General features: G+C 39.4%; 1 protein-coding gene across 5 annotated transcripts in view; it reads left to right on the top strand.

The window, feature by feature from the left end:
• slc6a6b (solute carrier family 6 member 6b) overlaps window positions 1-24,101 on the top strand; it is a 28,217-nt gene extending 4,116 nt beyond the window's left edge. For 2 of the 5 annotated variants that reach the window (XM_035520136.2, XM_027020192.3), the window contains exons 2-14: window positions 2,153-2,382; window positions 2,875-3,009; window positions 4,613-4,847; window positions 5,432-5,564; window positions 9,194-9,328; window positions 11,548-11,651; window positions 11,775-11,899; window positions 13,735-13,847; window positions 16,788-16,925; window positions 17,875-17,977; window positions 18,533-18,633; window positions 19,509-19,679; window positions 20,179-24,101. In XM_035520136.2, the coding sequence (XP_035376029.1) occupies window positions 2,154-2,382; window positions 2,875-3,009; window positions 4,613-4,847; window positions 5,432-5,564; window positions 9,194-9,328; window positions 11,548-11,651; window positions 11,775-11,899; window positions 13,735-13,847; window positions 16,788-16,925; window positions 17,875-17,977; window positions 18,533-18,633; window positions 19,509-19,679; window positions 20,179-20,334 (1,878 nt within the window). In that variant the 5' untranslated portion in view covers window position 2,153 and the 3' untranslated portion in view covers window positions 20,335-24,101. Of the gene's footprint in view, window positions 1-2,152; window positions 2,383-2,874; window positions 3,010-3,053; window positions 3,139-4,612; window positions 4,848-5,431; window positions 5,565-7,743; window positions 9,160-9,193; window positions 9,329-11,547; window positions 11,652-11,774; window positions 11,900-13,734; window positions 13,848-16,787; window positions 16,926-17,874; window positions 17,978-18,532; window positions 18,634-19,508; window positions 19,680-20,178 lie in introns of those variants that run through there. The other 3 variants (XM_081705408.1, XM_035520137.2, XM_081705409.1) reach the window with 3 other exon arrangements.
• Window positions 24,102-24,417: the final 316 nt, after the last annotated feature.

Genomic DNA, 24,417 nt, shown 5'->3' with positions numbered 1-24,417 from the left:
CTCAAACATAGAAATGTATGAATGAAGCAATGGGCCATATATAGAATTCAAATCATTCAAGTGGTAGCAACACACTGTCCTTAGATTACCGTTCACAAATGCTTAGCCAAGCTGACCAGTGTTATTGGAAAGGCTATTAAAAGATGTGGGATGACAACAGGGGGCTGAAATGGATAGCGTTCCAGGGAAATGAAACAGAGGTGAGGATCACTGTCCCTGGCCGCTCCCCCGGCCCCTCCCACAGCCGCTCCTTGGCTCGGCCCTACACTCATGTTTGGCACACCCACGCCTCGGATTACCGTGAGTGGCCCCAGCCCATGGGAAAGCACGTAGTTGCATACAGCCTACTCATGCTCTTTGGGGAGTGGAAATTTACTGTCTGCCTTCGATGTCATCCCCTGTTCCAAAGCTGAACCCAATCTGCTGATTGCATGTAATTGTTTTAGCCGGTGGGTGGGGCTGGGGTTTGCATGCATGTGACAGACATTGGCTTTGCTGCCAATCTTGGCTCACTCTGAACTGCAAGGCCATTTATGCAGGCGTGCCTGAGGCATGGTGACAGCACTGAAAGCAACACATGCCAAGCTAGCAGAGGCATGAAGGAAAGTGTGTGAAGCAGGGGAACGTCCTGGGTGGTTACGTGGGAGCAAATGATTTAAGCTTTTAATATGACTTAATTTTAGATTTAATTTTATTCTGAGTTAAATTAGTGTAGTCAGAATTAATGTAAGTGCACACTGAGCTAGAATGTTAAGCGAGATAAGAATTGTGAGCAATACCTGTGTTTTTCTCATACTATAAAAAATTTCTCTCTTAAAAGAAACCTGCCAAGTAGGTTTCTCTGTCAATACAGAGTAATGAGCAAAAACATACAACACCAGAACTAAATGATTTCACTTGCTTATGTAATGTAATGTAATGTATTTGAGAGGTAATGTATTTGCTAAGCCTTTCAATTACTCCATTTGGACATTCAAGGGCATGAGTGCCTTTTAGAAGTTCAGTGCATAACATCTGTTCTGCGACTCAGTATGTGGTTAGTAACCTGTTCTGTATGCAACATGCAAAATGTTATCTTGCCATGCATATCAGAGCTCTATTTAGTAAACAGGCAGTGTTTTGTCTGATAGCAGGCTTTTTCCACTTAGATTTGACAGCTGTTTAAACGTTTAGTCCTCATTGGTGACTGGTGGAGGATATTCCTCACAATGAATGTGAAATGAAGCATTACCAGATGAAAAAGGGAGACTAACTTATACATCAAAGGAAACGGTGTCTGGTGTGCAGCTATATATCAAATTCAGCTCCCTGGCAAGGGGTCATTGTGATTCCATTCCCTGTGGCTTGTGAGGTGTTGGACGATTAAGTATGCAGGCTGGCTCTCCACATTGTCTGCCGGTATGGGGATTGACCCACCTTCCACTGTTGTATCTTTCTACTTTCACTATACTTGCTTTCTCCCCTGTCACTTTGAAGGAGATGACATAGACACCTAAAACCTACACAACCCCCCTGTCCCACAAACACACAGACAAACACACACTCTTTTTTGCATGTATCCAAGGAAAAGAATTGAAGGTCAGGCATGTTCAAACTAAGCTATAAAGTGTTTAAAAGAGCCTTCTTGCAGTGGGGCTGTAGTTTGTTCTATACAAGCCAAGTTGAAAGGGAGCCGGGCTGAGGGGCGCCAGAGTATTTCAGACATCTCTATCTGGATCCCTGGGGCTCCTGTTGAGCTGCACTGTGGCATGCTTGGCCCCCGCTCTGAAACTGGACACCCGGAGTCTGTAATAACAGTTCCCTCTTTGAATAGGGTCTTGACACACAGACGCTATGTTAATTAAAGAGACGGAGCGTTGAACACACAGCCTGAATCAGGATTCTCTCTGTTGTTGTACAATGTCTTCTCACATAGTCGCATGGAGAGAGTGAAAAACTGCAGCTGTGACTGTAACCTGGATGCGCAATCCATTCTTGATCTGGCTGCAAGATCTCAATGATGCAATCTGACGTTCATGTGTTACAAACTCAACATGTGACTTCTGCATGAGCTCAGCAGTAACCAACCTTATCAGTGTGCACCTGTATAGGCTTCCCCATTCTTCCGTCTGCACCCAGAATCTTTCACTGTGTTTGGTTCTCACCCCAACAGCATGGCCCAAAAAGAGAAGCTCCAGTGTCTGAAGGACTTCCACAAGGACACCCTGAAGCCGTCCCCAGGCAAGAGCCCTGGCACCCGACCTGAGGACGAGGCAGAGGGCAAGCACCCGCAGAGAGAGAAATGGGCAAGCAAGCTCGACTTCCTCCTGTCCGTGGCTGGCGGTTTCGTTGGTTTAGGGAATGTATGGCGCTTCCCATACCTTTGCTATAAGAATGGTGGAGGCAAGTAGACTTTCAAATATTTTGCATCAGAAGTAGGAAATCAAAGCATTTAGAACCTCAAAACAAGAAATTATTATTAAATAAATGTTTATTGTTATGCTTACAATATAGTGGCATCTGCTTTAATAGATCTTGCCACAAAGTATGGTGTTATGTTTAACCTACCTGATAAATAATTAATGGTAAATCCAAATTCAAGGTTAAATACATTTGAATCATGCAGTAGCTTTGGGGATCAGATACATTAGCACCACTTGAAAAGGCTTTATGTCAGCCATTTGAGCTCAAGCCCATATATGGACAAGCACACTTGCTTTGATTATGCAGAGAAGAAGCAAAGAAAAAGAGGATGTGAACCAATATTTCAGTTCACATGGGTAATGTTGGTTCACAGGGATTATAGTCAGTCATTGTTCATATAGTTAATGGAATTTAATAATTTGTGGAATTAAATAAAGGTATCAGGGTGTGCCTTGTTTTCTTTGTGTCTAGGTGCCTTTCTTATCCCTTACTTCATCTTTCTGTTTGGCGGAGGCCTGCCTGTGTTTTTCCTGGAGGTTGCACTGGGTCAGTTCACCTCTGAGGGGGGAATCACTTGCTGGGATAAAATTAGCCCTATCTTTAGTGGTAAGTGTCAAACATGACCGAAACTGCACTACACAAAGTTTGATTATATCTAACAGGACATGCTCTTGAACTTGTTCCTTTACAGGAAGCTTGCTTTCAGGATTGTAAATGTGACATGGAAAATTGGAAGTGAGTAAGGTCCCATCCCAACAGAAAATTTTATTACTTTTCAGATAATAACGGATTAAACAATACAATAATCATATCCTTACTTTTTCCCTCTGAAACTATGTCATGTAGGAAATATCTTTTGAACACACACACACACACACACACACACACACACACACACACACACACACACACACACACACACACACACACACACACACACAAAAAAAACCCCAAAAAGGAAACAGGCAAGAAATCCAAGCTCTAAATCATTTTTAATACAGAGAAAGTACCAGAGGATTCAGGCAGCACTGCAAATATGATAATCTTATCATTTTATGACATTTACAATGCTAAAATATTGCTTAGTTCCTAGTCGCACCGGTTAAAGGCCTCTGTAAGTCACATGCCCCACATGGAATGTTCTCTCATGTCTCTGCAATCACATTGTGCTGGCTTCTCTGTGTAATCTCTGCTTTAGAGAAGAATTTTGGCTCTGCAACTATAATCTGGTGAAATGTGATTTCCTAAATGCCCAAGTCCAATACTGCTGTTTCTGACCGCTTGCCTGGTCGAACACGTGCAATCAAGTCCACTCACACACCCTCTTTACCAGGCCCTGAGACATATGTGTTTAGTGTACAGAGGGTTCTATGTTGCCATGGCATCAGAGCATCAAAACATGAAAGGGATGACTAGCAATGAGGTCGAGCATGGGAAGGAGAAGCCTTTGGACCAAGAGCGCATGTGCTGAGCAGCACAAAACAGGCTGAGGCTCTGTTACTTCCTGGCTGGCACTTTTTCTTTTCCTCCTCTCTTACTGTCAGACTGTGGCATCTTACTAAGCTGTGGGCCAGAAATCCTCTTTATAAGGCAAAGCGGGTCATGGTGTGCATCGATGTCAGCAAGCTGTTAATTCTGGCCCCTCTGCTTCCCGCTTAGTGGAAGTTTCATTTTTGGTCTGCCGAGTTGCAGAAGTGTTGCTCCTTGTTTGTTTGCCCAGTGATTTTCCATGTGTATAATAGGCCAACAAAGAAGGCAATGATACAGTGTGTGAAAATGTAAAGATATATTTCCCAGCATTACACATGAAAAGATCTATTCAATTTGCATTATTTTTTGCAGTTTTTCCAATGTGATGTTCACCTTTGACACTTTTACTAACAAAATCCTAGCTTTACTACATAAGATTTTAGTCAGATATGTTTTCATCTTAGAACAAACTAGTGCACAATGCAGGGTTATAAATGATTCTTGTTCTTCATTCATATGTTTACTTTGTACCTGATACATTTTTTGTTGTTCACTGGAGCAAAACCTTTTAACTAGGGGAAGCTTTTTGCTAGAAAATTATGCACATAAAAAGGCAATGTTTTTTTTCTCAGGGAAGAGTTTTTTTGACTCCTATAAAGAACATCTGCCTCAGTTCATCACTAGCATGCCGTTAATGAATCTCTCATAAACTGCTGATGTTGCATCCCTTTCCATGCAGGTATCGGCTATGCTTCCATTGTGATCGTTTCTTTGCTGAACATCTACTACATCGTGATCCTGGCCTGGGGCTTGTACTACTTATTCCAGTGCTTTCGGCCTGAGCTTCCCTGGGCAAGCTGCAACAACCCATGGAACACTGCTAATTGCGTTGAGGACACACACCGCAAGAACAAGACCATCTGGGCAGCTATCAATGCTACCAACTTCACCTCGCCAGTCACCGAGTTCTGGGAGTACGTGTCTGAATGCTAGACTCATGTTCTTTTGTGTTTTTAACTTTTCCTTTATAGTTTTGTTTGTAGTTTTTTCAATGCTGGGAGTGGAGGAAAGCACACACCTAAAATTCAGTGCTAATTGATTACCTCATAGTTGAAAATCCTGAAACACCAAGATTTTCTTGCTATTTGTATACTGTTCTTGTATGCTGTACTACAGTGTAGAACATGATAATGCATATATCCTCACTAACCTTTGGCAACTACACATTTATAACCATGCAGTTCCTTGCCTTCACTGAGTGTCTTATAATGGCTGGGTTTGCCTGGCTGGGTCAGCAGGCTGGTTCAAGTCATCTTGTGTAAATAGATTATATGATAAAATGGTCAGAACAGGACTGGCAGGAACGGGTGCTGTGGTCATAAACTAGCCTCATCCACTCTGATCTGTCTGCCTGGTTGTTTTGATTCGTACTTAAACATCCATTCAAACATATCCTCTTCTGTGGGCCACTTGGTGGTTGTTGCTTGCATGATGTTTGTTTTATATTGAGAGAAGGCTCTCACATTCTCACATGTCCCCATCCGACCCCCACCCACAGACGCAATGTCCTCAGCATCTCTGACAGCATAGAGGATGTTGGCCCTATCAAATGGGAACTGGCTCTGTGTCTCCTCGCTGTATGGATCATCTGTTTCTTTTGCATCTGGAAAGGTGTGAAGTCCACAGGAAAGGTGAGTTTTGGCACAACTGAAGTTAGGCTAAGTTTCATCTTGTGATGGATATTTTAACAAATTACCTCTCATTCAAAGGTACATGGTGAGAAATAAGGGTTGTTTGCTAATCTGGTTCTCTAAAAAAGTAGCATGGTACTTAAGGCAACATTTAGCTTCGTTTAGCTGCTCTTACCTACTGTGGAGAGCTCTTTTACTCAAAGTTGTCAACACAAACATAAACCACACCCCATGATTAATACCTACGATAGTGACAGCGCACTTGTTTCTGGTAAATAGAGTAACCACAGAGAGACAGCACAGTCAATCTAAACCTGCTTTGTGTGGGGGCTTAAATTACTCATTATTGATTGCTGTGCTTGGGTGTGCATTTCTTCCCAAGCACAGACTTGTAAATATTGCAGAGACTCCTGCTAACAAAATGTCACCTTAATTTCCTCTCTACCCAGAACATGAAGAGGCATGTTGCTTTAAAAGTTATTGTTTGCCTAAGGATGATTTTGCCTTCTTACTCCCAGCCCTAATATACATAATATATTGTAGCATTGGCATAGAAACAGTCTGTGAATACCATTTTCAATGCAACAAATACACTTTTATTGAGCCGACATGCAACAGAAAAGACTAAAGACTAGCAGGGAGAGCGTGGTGGGTAGTTAACTAAAAAACAGACATATGAGGAGGGTGACACTCTAAAAATGCTAATTCAACTCGAGGAGACAGACTAAATTAATTAAAAAAATAATTTACAGGTTGCAGGGAGGTGCATGGCATTCTAGGAGTCCTTACCGTGCTCCTCCCTGCTCATCTTTGTGGCCTGAGATAAAGCAATATACCTGTAGCACCATGATCCACACTACGATTTGGCACTCTGGCTCTTTGAACTGCGTTATGCCCTTATTGCTGGTGGCTCTGTCTGCAGTGAACTCGCCATTCACCCCGGGAAATCACATTGCACATCGCATAGCCAGTGGAGGACAGTAAATTCATGCTCAGCTTCCTTGAACCCCTATAACCCAGTCCCCTTTACTGTTAGCCAGCGGTGCAGCTATAGTGGCAACCCCGTATATGAAACACTGGTGGTATGACGCCAAACCCATTTGGCTCAGGAACTCACAGACATCCTGCCATGGAAGCCACCACCGCACTGCGTCCACCTTGTTTGGGCTTATTTCCACTGTGGCTCCACTCATAATGTGCCCAAGGAAGCTCATGCACTGCTGAAGGAGACCGTCTTATTACCTTGAATACTTGTTCCAAGTTTGCGAGTGTTCTGTCGTAGTTGGGCACATGGACCAGCATGTTGTCTAGACAACCATTGTACTGATCTTTGGAGACACCAGTGAGCACTCTCTTCATCAAATATTCAAATGTGGCCGGCGTGTTACAAAGTCTGAAAGCCATAACTTTGAAATGCCATACTCTGATGCCAAACGTGAACACCATCTTCTCTATGGCATCTGGATTGAGTGCTACTTACCAATACCCGCTCCTCAGATGCAGTAAGCTTAACCACGCTGAGCCAATTTGATTTAGAGTGCCCCAGCGCTGCCCAGGGGCCGTTTGACGGCTCAATGAGCAGCTGCTCACTCTCTCACTTTCTGCTCTGCACCCTTTCTTTTAGCCAGTAGAAGATATTGTCAATGAAGCTGAATAGGTTCAACATTGACAGTGAGTCCAACTCGCTCTGCTACAACAGTTTTCAGCTTTCTCTGTCTCTGATACTGATGAGAGTGTTGTTATTGTGTACTGCCCATGGCCCTTGGGGATCCACCAACCAGCACTGCTGCAGAGTATTCAGCTCCTCCAGCATTGGAAGGTTTCGCCTATGAAAAACCATAGTACCTTAGATTCTACAGTGTACATCATCCCCAGAGTCCTACCAACTGACTCTGATGCTGTGTGTTGACCTCCTCTCAAGAGGCAGAAGTTTCCCCCACTGAAATTGAAGGCCACACTGTTAGGGAGCCCCTGCCCTGCCATTAGCTGCTGCAGACAGTCTCATATGCCCCATCTTTAAGCCCAGGGTTTCCTTCTTGAGCTTGAACACAGCCCTGGCTGCCACAAGAAATCTAAGCCAAACATGCACGTGTCCTGTAAAGATGCAATTCATGCACTTGACTTATATCCCCCTCCCTACACAATCAGGAGCTGTTTCTTCCCCCTTGTGTTGACACAGCTGCTGGTGACAGATTTGAGCTGGATGGTCATCACTTCTCAGCAATCCAGTGTGCCATTCGTGTCGTGAGGGAGCACACATGGCTGTAGCAGCAACACAGAGGAACCTGTGTCAATGAGGGTTGAGAACTCGCTACACTTTATCCACAGTTTGTGGCAGCAGCTGATCTTCCTGGCTGTAGCATTGATGCTGAAGGTTGTCTTTCCTGAAGGTTCCATCACCACTCGCTCAGGAGCCACTCAGCAATTCACCTATTCCCTGAGCTCCTCGATCACATAACCCAGTGTATCACTGTAGCTCCCATCTCTTCAGGAGCATCTGCTGGACTAATAGCGATGCTGGTACCTGCACAAAGCATCTCTGGAGGGCTGTGGCCAATGCTGGTAGATTGTTATACTGCTCTAGTGGCATAACCATGAGTACCTGTAGTGGTTTGCCCTCCAATGCCAGACACAACTGTGTCATGGTGACAGCTACTCTCCAGCAATGATGCTGAGCAACAGCAACTGTGCAGAGTACGTTGCATGGACTCTGTATTGCTGGATATCACATGAAACCCACTGTCTCCTTCACCAGTATTCCCAGCTAGCCACCTGGATGGATCTGTCCTGGAGGTGGCAGGCATAATGCTCAGTACCCTGTACCACGAGGTACTCATACTATCTTCTTCATCACCGCCTTCAAATTTGAAGATAACCTCAAGCTCAGTGGTGACATACCACTTCAGTGACATCATTGGTGGAGAAGAACATCAGGGGAATGCCACTGTCAATGCCATAGTCATAACAGCAACAGGAAAGACTGAAGACTAACATGGAGAGTTGGGGGTAGATAAATGAAAAGACAGACTATACGGGGATGGTTACACTAAAAATGCTTATTAAACTAAGTAGGCAGACTTAACTAAGTAAATGCATATACTCACAAATCAACATTTTTAAAAACAACATTATGCATTAATTTTACAACTACAGGCTGTGGGGAGATGTACAGCATCCTGGGAATCCTTGCTGTGCTCCTCCCCACTCTCTCATTCTCTGGTCAGTGGTTCGCCAGCACTGTATTGTTTTCCCCCTTTTAAATGAGTTGATGTAAACAGATGTAATCTGTGTAAGATTAAATTATGTGATATGTTTATGCAATATGAATTATGTGAAGTTATGTTAGGTTTTCAAATGTGGTTGGAAAGCAAATAAGTCTTACAAATTTTTATAACTGATACAGCAAAGGTATTTTATGTAATTAACCCCCTATTCCTGGCATTGTGGAGCATTTCATATCAACTGTATTTAAAGTTTGAATATTTACAAAAAATAGTATAAAACAAGACAACTGGTTACAGAATTGAACCACTGTGTTATTAGAATGTTTTTTTATAAATTCTCTGGCAGGTTTGTCACAAGCAAAAAGATTTGAATTTAATCTGTGTTTCCATCCTGTCTCCCATCAGGTTGTGTACATCACAGCAACCTTCCCATTTGTCATGCTAATTGTCCTCCTTGTCCGGGGTGTCACTCTTCCTGGAGCAGCCGAGGGCATCAAGTTCTATCTGTATCCAAATGTCACTCGCCTTGAAGATCCCGAGGTAATTCCTTATGCCTGCATGTATATATTATATATGTATAATACTTTATATTTTTTGGTCAACTTTATATACCAGTACTTTCACTATTCACTCGTGGACCACCAAGAGAATTAACTAATTCTTCAGTTTGGGGTGCTACTCACACTGGACATGTAATCGCAGTTTGCTGTCATGATCTCCTGTTGGAAACACATGAAGCTATGCATGTAACCTTTGCTAGACAGTCAACAAGCAAGTCAAGTGTTATTATGTATAATGGCACTTCAAAATTACTTCAAGAGTTTTAAAGTTCTTGCTAAAGTCCACCATTTTTGGGCACCAAAGGAGCCTACTCCCTCCCTTCAATCTCTCAGGTCTATCAACTCTCAAAAGTCCCTCCCTTAGCTTAGCAAAATGAGTGAAAAGCCAGGAAGAATCACCCCCTTTTACTGATGTTTCCAGACTGGTTAATATAACTTGTATTTACAGACTGGTTAACATAACTTACATTTACATTTACAGCATTTATCAGATGCTCCAGATCCAGTGCGCCAAAAGTGCTTTGTCATTTACACATAGAATGCATCCTAGCCAGTAGAGTAAGTTAGAGTCCAATATACCAATGATCTAGAATACTGTAGAAATACAAAGATTACTGCTGATGCAGAATGGGCCCACAAGGCCCGAGTCCTGAAGGAAATTTTAGTGATATATGACAGTAGCATGGCCTTTTAATTCCCACACCTATGAGCTAATTATGTAATATATTTTGTTCTGATACCTTTAAGAACTGTCCTATGTTGTCAAAATTTGTGAAAGGCTCCCATTTGTACTGGAATTTGATGAAGTTTTGAAAGATGATATCCACCTAATTTGGCACATATTGACCATTTGATCATTGAACAGTAAGTCATAGATTTTAAGTAAATCATAATGCTTGGAAGGCAGTAACATTTTTAACATTCTATTTGCGAAAGTGGCTTTTTAAACTCTTAATTGTGTCCACCTTGCAAACACTAAAAGCTTCATGATTTAAAAGCTGATAAAAGCAGGCCAGTCACAGTTAAAACTCAGAACGTAATCATAGTTTTGTTCCATACATGTGCCTACATTTTTATGCTGATGCAACTCATTGCTGAATTCTTTTTCTGAATTCTGTCCATTTGAAATGCAAGGCTTGTGATTGTATGCAAAGTAGATAATTGTACACCGTAGAGTCTCCTGATGGGGGAGCTGGCAGTCAACATCACTCCAGTCAACACTTGGCAGTCAACATCACTCCATCATTACATGCATGTCTGAAAATGTCTGTGCTGATGTGACCTACTTTTCCTGATTTCTGTCCATTTAAGTATTTAAACAAGGCCTGTGATTAAATGCAAAGTCGGTTTTTGTGTGCTGTAGGGCCTTTCGATGTCCCGATGTAATTGTAAAGTTATTAGGACTCCCATGAAGAATCATTTGAATCCAATGTTATGTTCCTAAGTGAAAATATAAAAGAGATACTTGATTTTCTTGAATAGCATCCCGAGTGGTCAATTGTTTTGAAACTTTACAGAACTACAGAGAATTTTTAAGGATTCATAGTATTTAAGTTTTAATGTGATAGGTCAATTTTATGCCTGTGAAATGCCTTCTGAAAGCTTGCTTATTATAGTTCGATGATGCAGAATGCAAAGTTTTAGCTTGATCTGATGTTGTGATTTTGAGCTATATATTTCTAGCATTTATAGCACTTTATATTTATTACTTACATTTGCCAGAATCAGCAGTCTATCTTGGAATCCTGTGTTTAAAAAATATGCAGTTTCATTTAAACTGGATGAAGCGTTCATGAATTTTAACTGTTTATGCAAAATATGCTAACTTCTTGAAGGATTCATTTGTGTATGTTGGCCATATTGTTTTAACATTTCAAGGCTTTTGATAATTATTGAGGTTCAGACTTGTGAATATTTTGACACCAAGATTGTGAGTGAAGTTGAAAAGCCTAGGACTAGTTTGAAAAGGAGGTTTTGCATATTACGCAAATTATCAAAAGATTTTTGAATTTGGGTGGAGCATAATGTTCTAAGGACATTTTTTGTTTGGTTTGAGCAAAGGAATGCACTGGAAGAGGATTTTTATCTATTTCATTATTGGCTCATCATGTGAGATGACAAGGACTTGCCCTGCATTAATTGCTGAAAAAATAATGAGCCAGTTAATGTTCAGCCTTACCATCCCTCCCTTCTGTGTAGGTTTGGATCGATGCAGGGACACAGATTTTCTTTTCCTATGCCATTTGTCTGGGTGCGATGACATCACTTGGAAGTTACAACAAGTACAAATACAACTGCTACAGGTGAGCGTCCAGGCCGGCGGGGACTGGGAGGCATGGAATTAGTCCAGTCAACAGGCAAAAAAAGTGGGGACCTAGGTTCCTTGTGTGTAAATTAACAAGCTCCATGACATATGTGTGACATAGGGACTGTTTGCTGCTGGGAGGCCTGAACAGCGCTACCAGTTTTGTGTCTGGCTTCGCAATATTTTCCGTCCTGGGCTTCATGGCACAAGAGCAAGGGGTGGACATTGCTGATGTGGCAGAGTCAGGTACGAGGGTAAAAGTAGTAGTGATGGTGGGCACTGCTACTTCAAAAACAACAAAAAACCTCAAATGAGTCAGTCAATCCTGTAGAAAACCGACGACAAAAATCGGAGACACCGTTATTAAAAATCGCCAGTACATTTTTTCATGAAAGGCAGCTTTGAAATTTGGAATTTTCAGCAATCAAACATTCCTCAACAAGACAAATACGTTACGAAATGAACCATCAGAAGATACAGGATACGTATCTAAATGGTACGTATTTAAATGGGATACGTCGTCCGGGAGCAATTTTCACTCTGGTTGGATTCATCAGAAAAACTATGGAAATATATTGAGAGAATTTGCATGGAGACACTCGGAAAACTGAGGTCTTTTGATTGGATCTTGTCCATTCTACAAATGATGAAGAGTCTACAGTTAGTCTGACACAGCTCTGTGAGAACTGCTCAAGCACGTTTCTGCAGATATCGAGGGCGAAACTTACCAAGAACATCTTGTGCCAAGTTCATAAACGCAATGAAAAAATACATTTACATTTCCAATCCTGGGCTGTTATATGCATATATTGCATTTTATTTTATTTCTCCAACAGCTTTTTGTAATCTTTGGCTGATGTTCTGGGCAGATTCTAATGGTTCTTTCCCTCTGCATCCTGTAGACCATATTGGACAATTATCAAGATCTTTAATGATCAAGATCTTCATTCCACATGCTCTCTCCATTTAAATTTACAATGCTTGTATTTCCTTCTCTGGTTGACATTTCACTAGTAGGCTATCAAGGTGAAGAACTATTTGGCGGATTGATTGAGTTTGAGCTTTTTCATTGGTCAGTTCACTGGTGATGCTGATTCTGACTTTGTTCTGAGGAGACTGGCACCAGAAAACAGTAAAATCTTTATCAGTTTGTTATGCAACATTATTTTTACTGCTCAGCAGAAGAACATGATTAATGCAATGTTTAGTCTACAAAAAGAGTTTTGTTATAGGATTGTGCTGAAAATGTAATTTAAAGAAACAAGAATGGTAAGCTGTACTCAGAGTTTGTTTTATAAGGTCTTTGTGAGATGACAAGGACTTGCCCTGCATTAACTGCAGAAACCTGACACTGAGGAAACTGTGTTTTGTACCTGGGCATGTTATGTGATTTGGCTGGCTGGTTTTTGGTGATATATTTCTTGGCTAAATGGTGCTGTGTTTTTGCTGTTCTTCTGTTTCTCAGTGGTTTTGGAATGCAAAGTTTGCAATGATTTTGCAACAATTTGTTAACAATTTTTTTTAACTGTGGCAATTTGTTAACTGTGTTTCAGGTTAATCTCTGTTGGTAGTGGTGATATCTGTGTGGAATTTCTGACTAATAGTGTTATATTGAAAGAAATACAGGTGTCTAAGAATATTTAGTGTCTTCTGAAGCAGAGGTTCTTATCTCCAGCCCTGGAGACACACATGCTAACGTTTACCAGCACACCTGATCCAGCTCATCTGCTCATGATCAAACCTGAATCATGCGTACTGGAGCACAGAAACCTCAAAACTGCAGAGTGGTGGGTCAACAGTACTGGAGTTAGGAACCTGTCTTCTGAGCTCATGAACTTGTTTATTAGGGTTTTTTCCCAAAAGAAGTGGAATAAGGTTAATGCCATTGTCATTGTCAGTCATTTGCTTGGCACATTCGCTCCAGCACCTAGGACCTGTTCGCACGATTGTTCTTTATATCTCGATTTGGTCTGTGCCGCTGTGCGCAAACTGGCAGCATGGATCAAAATGTGCATATGATGAGCTTTGCTAATTGCCCTTCCCCCACCTCCCTTCCCCCTCTCTGTTCTCTACCCTCTTAGGTCCTGGCTTGGCCTTCATTGCATACCCCAAAGCTGTGTCGATGATGCCACTGCCTACGTTTTGGGCCGTTCTCTTCTTCATTATGCTCCTGCTACTGGGTCTCGACAGTCAGGTGAGTGTGGCATTGATAGCCAGGATGCTGAACAAGGTTTTACAGGTACCATATGGGAGGAGATGATGCGTTCAGAAACTGTCTATTACTATGTACTATTACATGTGATATATTCTAGCTGGTTTACAAACACTGTCTGTACTTATAAATAATAAAGAAAATGTATTTTATTAATAGTGCTAATAAGTAAAGGCCAAATTTAAATTTGTGGTAGAAATTGAATAGGTCTGTGATTTGCTTCTGGTTTCTAATTACCAAAAATATGGTGATTAAAATGAAATTTTAAAGGACCATTTCACTTTTATGTTTGTTCAGTTATCAAAGGCCACTTTCTATCTATACCATCTCAAATAATGTGCAAACAGTAGATCACAATGAAGTAAACTGCAGTAGTCCTTCAATGACACAACAGCACAGCTTGTACTCTCCTCCCTTATGAGCTTTCTTTCTTATTAAGACTCACCAGGACTCCTGATGTAGATGATCATGAGTTGCTGCACTGAGAAAGAATTGGAGAATGACTTGGAAGTATGGTTTATAATAGCAGGGAGAATCCATGTTTTATTTAACCTCAAGTTTGGAGGGGATAAAGTTTGGGAAACCCTGGTACAATCGAGCACCAGCTTTCAGACTGCTGGGTAGGGGAGTGATGGTTTAGAAAGTAAACACAACAAGGATAGAATTGCGGTAGTTTTGATGACCACACTGGGCTGAGCAGCATGTAAGAAGCAAAATATTCTCTACATATTAGACAATAAAATATATGTAGACTCTGCCAATAAAAATATCTTTTTGTAGGGGAGGGGATATTTGGTTATCCCATAAAACACATGAAATCCAGTGATATTCATGTCATAGTCATTTTGAGATTTAGTCTATCAAAGACAATTGTTAGATCAGCAGATCTAAAAAAAGACAAGCAAGTTTGGCCACAGTTGTGGTGTGAAAATGGTCTGTAGAATCATCAGTCTTGCAGACTGATTTATTTCCAGGAGGTTTTTCTTTATTTGTAAAGGTAACTGTCTGCCCAATGCTTTGAAGGAAATGTGGAGAGGATTTCATGTTAGTGAGGCATTTACCACTGAAGAAAGGAATTGCCCAGTGTCAGTGGCAATTGTGAGCTGGATTGGATTTGAAATGTCTGAACTGCCTCAGTGAGTGTTTTGAAGCTATTAGTTCAATTAGATCGATAATTGATGGGACTGAGAGGGTGGATGGGTGCTGATTACGTAAAAGAAGAAACATAGTGAATATTTTGCAAGGGGGTAGAGAGGAATCTGGCTCCCTAGAATGGAAAGAGTTGAACTTGCAAAAATAGTTTGTTCTGTTCTGACGTTATGTTGCAAACTTTCTCATGCTGCTGTGACCGTTACTAATTAAAACATCAGAGGGTCAATGTTGTTTTAGAACATTATTGCTTGTTTCAGATTGTCTGTAGTTAGTTCCGTCTTGGGTTCCATCACTTCTGCTTTAAAAGGCCTTGAACTCATGCCAGCATGGCAGGATCACATGCACTAGAAATCCTGGAGTCAGTTATTCCCATTAGCTTTCATAAGATAATTTAATGCTAATTTTAACAAGGTCTTAAGTACATTAAGCTGTGCTGAAGCTTGACTGGTCAAAGTCAATAAATTAACACTTTCATATGACAAGTATATGATTAATTGTTTTAAGGGAGGACATCACACCACCAAAAAGAAGACATATGGGAGACAGGGATATGATACAACAACACAAAATTAAAATCATAACCTATATCAAGCTAGCTAACAGAGCGGATCAACTTCTTCTAGAAATGTATAATATATATTAATGTTTGTCTCACCAAACTTGCCACCTATTTGTAATATTTGCAGTCTGGCATAGTGTACAGAAAGCATGAAATTCATCTTTCCTGCTCTTTGAAAGGAAAGGAAGCGCTGTCCACTGAGAACTGAATTTGTTTTTCTTTTTGGTATTTTCACACTGATGCAAACAACCTGACAATCATTTAGAGTGTGGACTTTCTGTGTTTAGCTGGTAGGTGAGGTACAAGGTGTAAAATCTGTTAAACCAATGAAATCCAAGGTATTTGCTTTGACATGACTCACTGCCTCACTAAAATAATATTGATCAATGGAAAGCAAATAGCAGTTAATTCCAGAATGATGACAAATAGGTGTTCTGCTGGGCAGAGCACAGAGAGCTGAAAAACAGGACTGTCTGGCCTAAAACCAGATATCTGGCCTCTATATCCTTAGCCAGCCTAAGTGATGTAAGTGCAAACATGAAATATGTCATGCTTTGATGAAACTGGATTTACTTAGGTACTTCAGTGCCATAGAGCTACTTTAGTATTGTTTGTGCCAGCTTTGTGAGAGAAATATGAAGTATAATTTTGGAACACAAACCATTACTGTCCATTCCATCAAACATAAACAACCAAATTTACAGACATATTTGTGACATGAGAGGAAATGGAAAAAAATTACAAACACTTTGTTGGCAACTGTTCAGTTCTTGTGTCAGCTGGGGTCTTATACTATTGCATTTCACTGTCCCGGTGAAATAGTACACGGTGCTTAGTCAATGTGCTTACTAGCCCAGTGAGGCTACTGGGGAGGGCGTGGTGCTAGACTAGTAAAATTGAATCTGGCTTTCCGAAGTGGATTTAGCACATCTGCAGTGGATTGGCTCAAGCAAAGAAATCCATTTACATTGCAAAACATGTACAGTTTAACCGAATACAAAGCGAATGAAATGAAGACACTTTATTAGCTTTTGCCTGCTTTGGTTAGGTGTACAGTTCTTCAGTGTAACAAAGTCTCTTTTTTAGCATTTAAAATTCCATTAGCTGAAGTATTTTACTAGCCTCACTACTTCAGATAACATGCCAAATCTACAAACAATAACTATGAAATAACTTCACACAATGCTATTTTGATGTATGCACTCCTGCAGTTTGTTGAAGTGGAAGGACAGATCACATCGCTGGTGGATCTGTATCCATCCTTCCTACGGAAGGGTTACCATCGAGAAATCTTTATAGCTATAATATGCTTTGTGAGCTACCTGCTGGGACTTACCATGGTCACTAAGGTAAGTTATAGAATGAAAACGTTTGCACACATGTTCCTTTTTTGTGGCTCAATGTATATATATTGTTTGTGAGACAGCATTTTTGTGAGATACAACAAACCCCCCCAACACACACACACACACACGCACGCACACACACACACACACACACACACACACACACACACACACACACACACACACACACACACACACACAAACACCTGTGAGAGAACAATTCTGTTCACTGAATTATTCAAAAAATTCCATAAGAATAATACTGTTTTCAAATGTAAGGGGCAAGTACAGAAAAAAACAATTTGGGTCGAATTCCCCTTTAAAATGTAGAAACTCTCCATTACCTGGGTGGTGCTCAACCCATATGGGTAAGTCAAATGGATTCATTTACATAAAATGGACCTGGTCTGCTACAAATAGACCAGTATAGCCCTACAAATAGATATTTTGCAGGCAAAAATAGCTTCAGCTCTGTGTCCTTATTTTCCCCTGACCCTCATCTCTCCCACAAAGTCTTTTTATGGCTCTGCTGTCCTGCTTTGTGTGGAGAGATTCCCAGAGAGGAGTCATGTTGCTATACTAGGAGATCCAGCTGGGACAGAGAGTGTTTCACACAACTCTGATTTTTTCCAGTCCTCCTCTAGATGACCACTGAGCCCCCAAGGCAGTGACAAACAGGACTGTGTGCTTTAGGACAACGTCATTTTTTGCCGAACTGTGGCTTATTTTTCCTCTGTGGCATTGTATCTCATATAATCACAAGCACCAAACAAAATGCAACATGATACAACAGGGTGAACTTGACATTTTGCACATGAAAAAAGTCAAGTTTCCGTGCCCTCCTTCTCTGAGATTGTAGTCTTACATTGTCTATGCTCTTGCAATTTGGAAGCCTGGACATGCATTGAAGGCCTCTGTTTTCGTTCTTTTTTCATTTCTTTTTGTTCCCCAGGGTGGCATGTATGTGTTTCAACTCTTTGACTACTATGCAGCCAGTGGCGTGTGTCTTTTGTGGGTTGCATTCTTTGAATGTATTGCTGTAGCCTGGGTTTATGGTAAGTTCAACAAGTGACAGAATATCTGTAATGTTTGCACCATTTACTTCTGTAAATGAGAATTCCTTGTTAACTTACATTAAGTTTTAATCCAGTAACAAAAAGCATTTGGTTTTGGATTAGCACATTGTTAGAAAAATATTAGTCAGTCTTTCTAGTGTTTTTTTCTCTCAGATGTTCTGTGTCAGAATGTAGCACTCCCTTTGTTGTAATTTATTGTGTTTAGATTGTGTAGTTTCATAGTGCCACATGCAGGCAGTATTATAAAGAATGTTCCTTAAAAATTACATTGATGCATGTAAAGACATGCATTATGAAATAGTTTGGGTGTCTTTACTAAATTTGCATGACTGCAACACCATAGACTACATCTGCATGCTAAATGGGCCATGTACACACTGCACAACGTTATCTCTCATTCTGAACTTTGACACTGCCAGTAGCATTCAGTTCATGTACACAGTTGCTCTGAATCATTTCATTGTGCTTCTATCCGAGTGTCACGGCAATGCCAGTTACATAATATGCCTAAACAGACCCTCTTCCTCCTTTTAGGCGCTGATAATTTCTATGATGCGATTGAGGACATGATTGGCTACAGACCAAATTTCTGGATGAAGTGGTGCTGGACTACAATCACACCTCTTCTTTGTGTGGTGGGATTTATTTATTTTTGTTCTTGCTTTTCATTACACTTAAAGAGACAGGAAATACAAGCCATCAACAAATCCTTGGTATTCCATATTAGCCCTGGAATACTTACACAATGCATAAAACAAATGACAAATGTAAATGCATCAGAATACATCTGAGGCACTTTCAGCTCTGACCATCTCCTACTCCCCTGCTCCACGCAACCACAGTGCTATTGTGGTTTTCCGCTATGGATTTGCCGCACAAATCCGACTCTGGGTTTGTGGCAGTGCTGAGCTCCAAATGGAGTCACCATCTGCCGACTTGCTGGGGTGAATGGGAGGCTGAGAAACAGCTGAGGATTAGTTTCCATGAAAGCAAGACCGAACTTCCTCCCTTTTAAAAGAATGCTATGTACAGTAAGAAAGAGCAAACCATTTGTTCATCCAAACCCCTTTCATCTTTAAAGGTCAGAATGGCCCTTTATCTGCTGTAAAGGGTAAACTGTTCTCCTCCTCCATGGCAGGCTGGTTAAGCATCTTGGAATTTGATTTTCTGGGTGGTCACTGAGTCTCTTTGGACTTTTTATGCTCTGTTTCTTGTCTCTTATATATATGTTGTGTTTCCATAATGTTCTGAGTGTTTTTAAAGATTTTCCATGGCACTCATGTGATAGTTAAGCACTTCTTGCTGACACAGAACGAGCAAGAATTGTACACATTCACATTTACACTGGTCTTGTCTAAATATCACTCAGTCAGTCAAAGAAGCATCATTTGAAAGATAACCATACTGAGTACATTGTTGATGTGACCAGTAACATATTTTGAAAACAATAACAATATAGTTTTGGCTTGGTTGGCTGAGGTTTGGTATTATGTACTTTTCTTTTCTCCAGGGGTGTTTCATCTTCTCTTTGGTGAAATACAAGCCTTTGACATACAACAAAATCTATGAGTACCCAGAATGGTCCATTGGAGTTGGGTGGACACTTGCCCTTGCTTCCATGACTTGCATACCTATGGTGATGGTGATAAAGATTATCCAGTCTGAAGGACCCCTCATTGAGGTATGTGACCATGTCATAAAGTAATACACTGGAAGCAAATACACGCAAACACAATATGTCTGTTCACCTTGTTGTCTTTTAAATCTGTGGTAAAGACAAAATATTTTGATTGCTAAGCTTTAATTATTAGCAATAGTGTTGATATAAGCTGAGCTTTGTTCTTTTAAATTGGGGAGTCTGCCTGGAATAACCATCATGATTGTGTTGTACCAAGGGTCTCAGAATTTTCATTTATCGAACAAAATCATTCCACTTTTCTGTCCATCCCATTTACCCAGGACATGTCTCTTCTCTTTCTTGCCCTTTTGACCTTTTGTTCTTACTTAAACCATCGCTATAATTTTATCGTGGGAACTTCTGACCAAACTCTCAATGCTATATCCCCAAGTACAAGCTGTAACTTTGCAAATTCTTTTCACACTTCATAAATCACTATTGTTAAGCGATTTAATCTTCTACTAACTACTAGCTGACCCCTGCCCTCACTTCCTTCCTCCAGAGGATTAAAGCAGTGGCAGCCCCAGTGCGGGGAGGGGCAAGTTCTTGCCCCCAGGAGCTCCGCCCCAAGATCTCTGACCTGGAACGTCCCCTGGACCCCAATGGGAACAATGGCTTGATGAAACCCAATCACACTGTTCTAGAAACCATCATGTGAGCACTCTCTATGAGAGATTTAAATACCTGCTTTCCATTATATATATATATATATATATATATATATATATGAAAAACACACACACACACATTATATATATGTATATATGTATCTATATATATGTATGTATGTATGTATGTATGTATGTATCTATCTATCTATCTATCTATCTATCTATCTATCTATCTATATATATATATATATATATATGTATATGTGTATAGGTGTATATGTGTGTGTGTGTGTATATATATATATATATATATATATATATATATATATATATATATATATATATATATATATATATATATATATATATACATACATACATACACACACACACACACACACACACACACACACACACACACACACACACACTCACTCAGTAAATTTTTACATAGTCATAGTAGGACCAGGTTTACATATCTACATATCTGCACTAGGAGTTCTTTTTTTTATATACAGAGGAAGTTACTTGTTTTTTTAAACTGTCTCTGTTTGTAATATTTTTCTATCATGTTATATTATTTTTATCGATGCTGTAATTAGAGGCTTGATTTACATACACCAGTATCTCATAAATCTTTCATGTTATTTTCCCCTTTTTAATAAAAATGGAGGCATTTCAGTGACATACGTTTCTGTTGGAGTGGGTGGACAACAGGCAATAAGGGCCATGTAAATGAAAATTATATAGGTTTATAATATTTAAAAAGTAATATGAATCTACTCAGAGAAAATGGCACTCTCTCCTCATAGTAATTATTATTATTATTATTATTATTATTATTATTAATAATATTATTGTTGGTTTGTTTGTTTTTTGACTTTGGACATGACCTTGTGTGGTAAGATTACTTCATGCACCTCTCCATATTTCTATCAGCTGCACTGACACCAAGCCCAAGCATTCAAACTAGCTGGGATTTTAAACTCAAGCATTACATCAGAGGACACTAGCACTCTCTTTTCTGTTGCAAGTTTAACACACTGAAACTGCCACAGCACTTAATGCATTGAGTCAGCATCAATGCATTTTAACAGCTGATGTTGCAAGTGACTTTCAAAGCACAAATGGTCACACTAATTCTTACCATCACTTATGCCTGATGAATTATCTAGAGGGAGTTTGAGGAACCACTATAAATTAACTTTAGGTACTAGTTAATTTAGCATTACTTTGTGACATCCAAGCTGTCCAACAAGTATTCTGTCTGCTCAAGCAGATCTGATTGCCCCGTATCTGCAGGTCAGACGATCTTTTAATGTATTTAATTAAACAGATCCAGAATCACCCACTTTTCAGCACTCCCCATATATCCATCAATCATGCACAGTCAATTCATAAGCAGCTTCATTAGGATATATTATCAACATATCAACTATTAATACATGCTTCCCTAGGCGTTAGATACTTTCTGATCCTTGAGTTTTAAAATGTAAATTCGCTCTCCTTTCAAATATAATATTATATATTTTATTTTATTTGATCAAATTTGATGTTTTCATTTCATTCTTTTTACACAGTTATTACATTTGCCTTTTGTATTAAAAATATTAAGAATGTATTTAAATTCTGTCAGCAATTATTAACATTTTTTGAATGGTCAGAATCTCACTTATGACTGTTAATCAGAAGAAAAGCTTACTGCAAGTTGTGATGTGCAATACTATGTAGACTCATATGCATTGTTCTAGTCTTTTTAAAAGATGGTACTTTAAAACAATCAAATATGGATTATTTTAATAATATAACACAAAACAGGCACATTAAGGTCCAATTTAATATAATATAACTTACCTGGATAAACTCCAAAAACATTTAAAATTTAGTGCATGTGATTACTGTGACAACTTACCTGATTTGCTATTTTTAAACTAGATGCAAAACAATCATTTCCCATCACTGTGTTGATCGAATTATTTCTGATTGTCAGACTTGACCTCAAAGTTACATAATGAAACACTTTAGGCAAATGACATGAACATTGGCTCATTAATAGTGTCAAGAGAATTCATTCAAACCTTAAAAACCCACTAGAATGATACTTCAATGTTCCTTCTTCAAAAGGCTTAATTACAAGAGAATGATACCTTCTGCAAATATTGAAGGCCTCTTTTCTTCTGCAATACCAAGGTACAGAGACTATAAAGCCAAGGGTATGAATATAAAGCAGACCCGACCCACAGGAACAGAGACTTGTATGATTTCTCGATCTTGCAATTTTATATAGCATTTTTTTGTGCCTAGAGCTTTTAATAATCACACAGGACTTACTTAAATTAAAAAAATTAGATATACTTTCAGAAATTTCTAAAATTCCTGAAAATAACATGTAAGCAAAAAATGTATTTTTGAAAAGATTATGTAGTAGCTAAAAAAACCTTTTCATTTCTTAATAAACTTCTTTTTGAAGAAGGTTTCTGCTGAATATTTCCAATGTTGTTAACCAAGGCTCAGTATGTTTCTCAAGGTGATTAAAGTGCCGTAAGCCTGCGGTACCCATGGCTGACTTGGACACTGACTATTAGGTCTCTAAAGTAACCTAACAGCTGGTTTCACGCCAGGGTAATTTTAACAGACATGGCTTTTTATAATAGGCCTCGCGACGAAACAAGCAGACCTGCCAGGTTAGGCCAGTTTGAAACTGGGCACAAACAAAATAGCCGAGGATAATGTACACACGTATATTATTGATGATTGGAAATCTGCCCAAGCAGCAGAGCAAAGACTGTTTATGCCTGGCAGCTGGGTCTTCTTGTAGGTTATTAAAAGAAGAAACAGACAGTACCCAAGGGATGGGAAATCTGGAGAGTGTGCAAGTCATCCACTAAAACATGGAAATATTCACAAAAATTCCCTGGGAACCTTTTAAAGGAACAGTGATTCCTTTCTCAGCACACACATGATTCTTGATGAGATTCCCATAGGAGATTATATACTTTCCATGCCTAATGTTGATGCTATAAATATCTTATTTGTCTAGTACAAGCCCACAGAAATGATTACTGTCCTCTTGTCCTGTACCTTTCCATAAGGCATAAAATATTCCTAAACTTGCACTGAAAATATGTTGACGATCCTCTACTAAATGTATGCATAGCCCCTATCTACTGCAGTCTAATTTAAGGCTCTATAGAGTGGGTTTAGCCTCATCATATAGCAATAATGCTTTATTGAAAACCTATATTGTAAACCTTTTGTTCTCCTCTAGGCCTAAAATGTAAAAAGTGACCTAAAACTGTATAAAAAGCTCTGTAAAGAAAACATCAGAATAGACACATTTAATATACAAAATTAAACGCATCTAATAAACAGTACTAAACTTATCAATACCCCCTAAAGTACTTTGTAATACCTTCTCAGCCTCAGATTGTATATAGCTGATCACTTCACTTGATTTATTTGGTCAGACAGTATAAGACCTGTCAATGTATCAGAACGAGTTTGATTCGTGCACAAACAGATGCATAAAATATGTGAACATAGATAGGCTTCAAAAACTCAAAATACCTACAATAGCATTCTTGGCTTCAGTGTTTGGTGAAATGAGCATAATTCTTCCTTCTCCCACACCTGTAGAAATGGACCCTTTTACAATATTTATTGTTTGTGCTTTCTTTATGTTTTCTGTAACTATTTACAATACATATTTGACTATTTATAGTGGAAACTGTATTTTAGTGAATGCTTTGTTATAATATATTTGTAATTTAGCAATTTTATGAGGTAAAAATTAATTAAAAATATAATGAAAAGATTTTATGTACAGCCTTGTTTTCAATTGATTTTCCTCCAGTGGTCTATATCTGACCCAGGCAATGTTTTTTTTAAATTAACTATGTTTACAAGGGATTACATTTAGTAACAAGATCAGATTAAAAAAAAGAAACACACTGTTTATCAGATAAAGATGACTGTTTGAACTTTGACAATGGGAAATTAGTGGAAAACAGAACACAAACAGATAATACAAAAGCCCTGCAGAAAATATGGTGAAATGTTAACTGCAACCTAGTCATTTGAACAGAAGTAACACTGACACCATGAGAGTGGTGATGAACATAAGTACCAAC

This window comes from Electrophorus electricus, chromosome 22 (genome assembly GCF_041902795.1).
Source record: "Electrophorus electricus isolate QZ-2024a chromosome 22, ASM4190279v1, whole genome shotgun sequence".
In the NCBI taxonomy this organism is placed as follows: domain Eukaryota; kingdom Metazoa; phylum Chordata; class Actinopteri; order Gymnotiformes; family Gymnotidae; genus Electrophorus; species Electrophorus electricus.
This window is presented reverse-complemented; position numbering and strand designations above follow the sequence as displayed.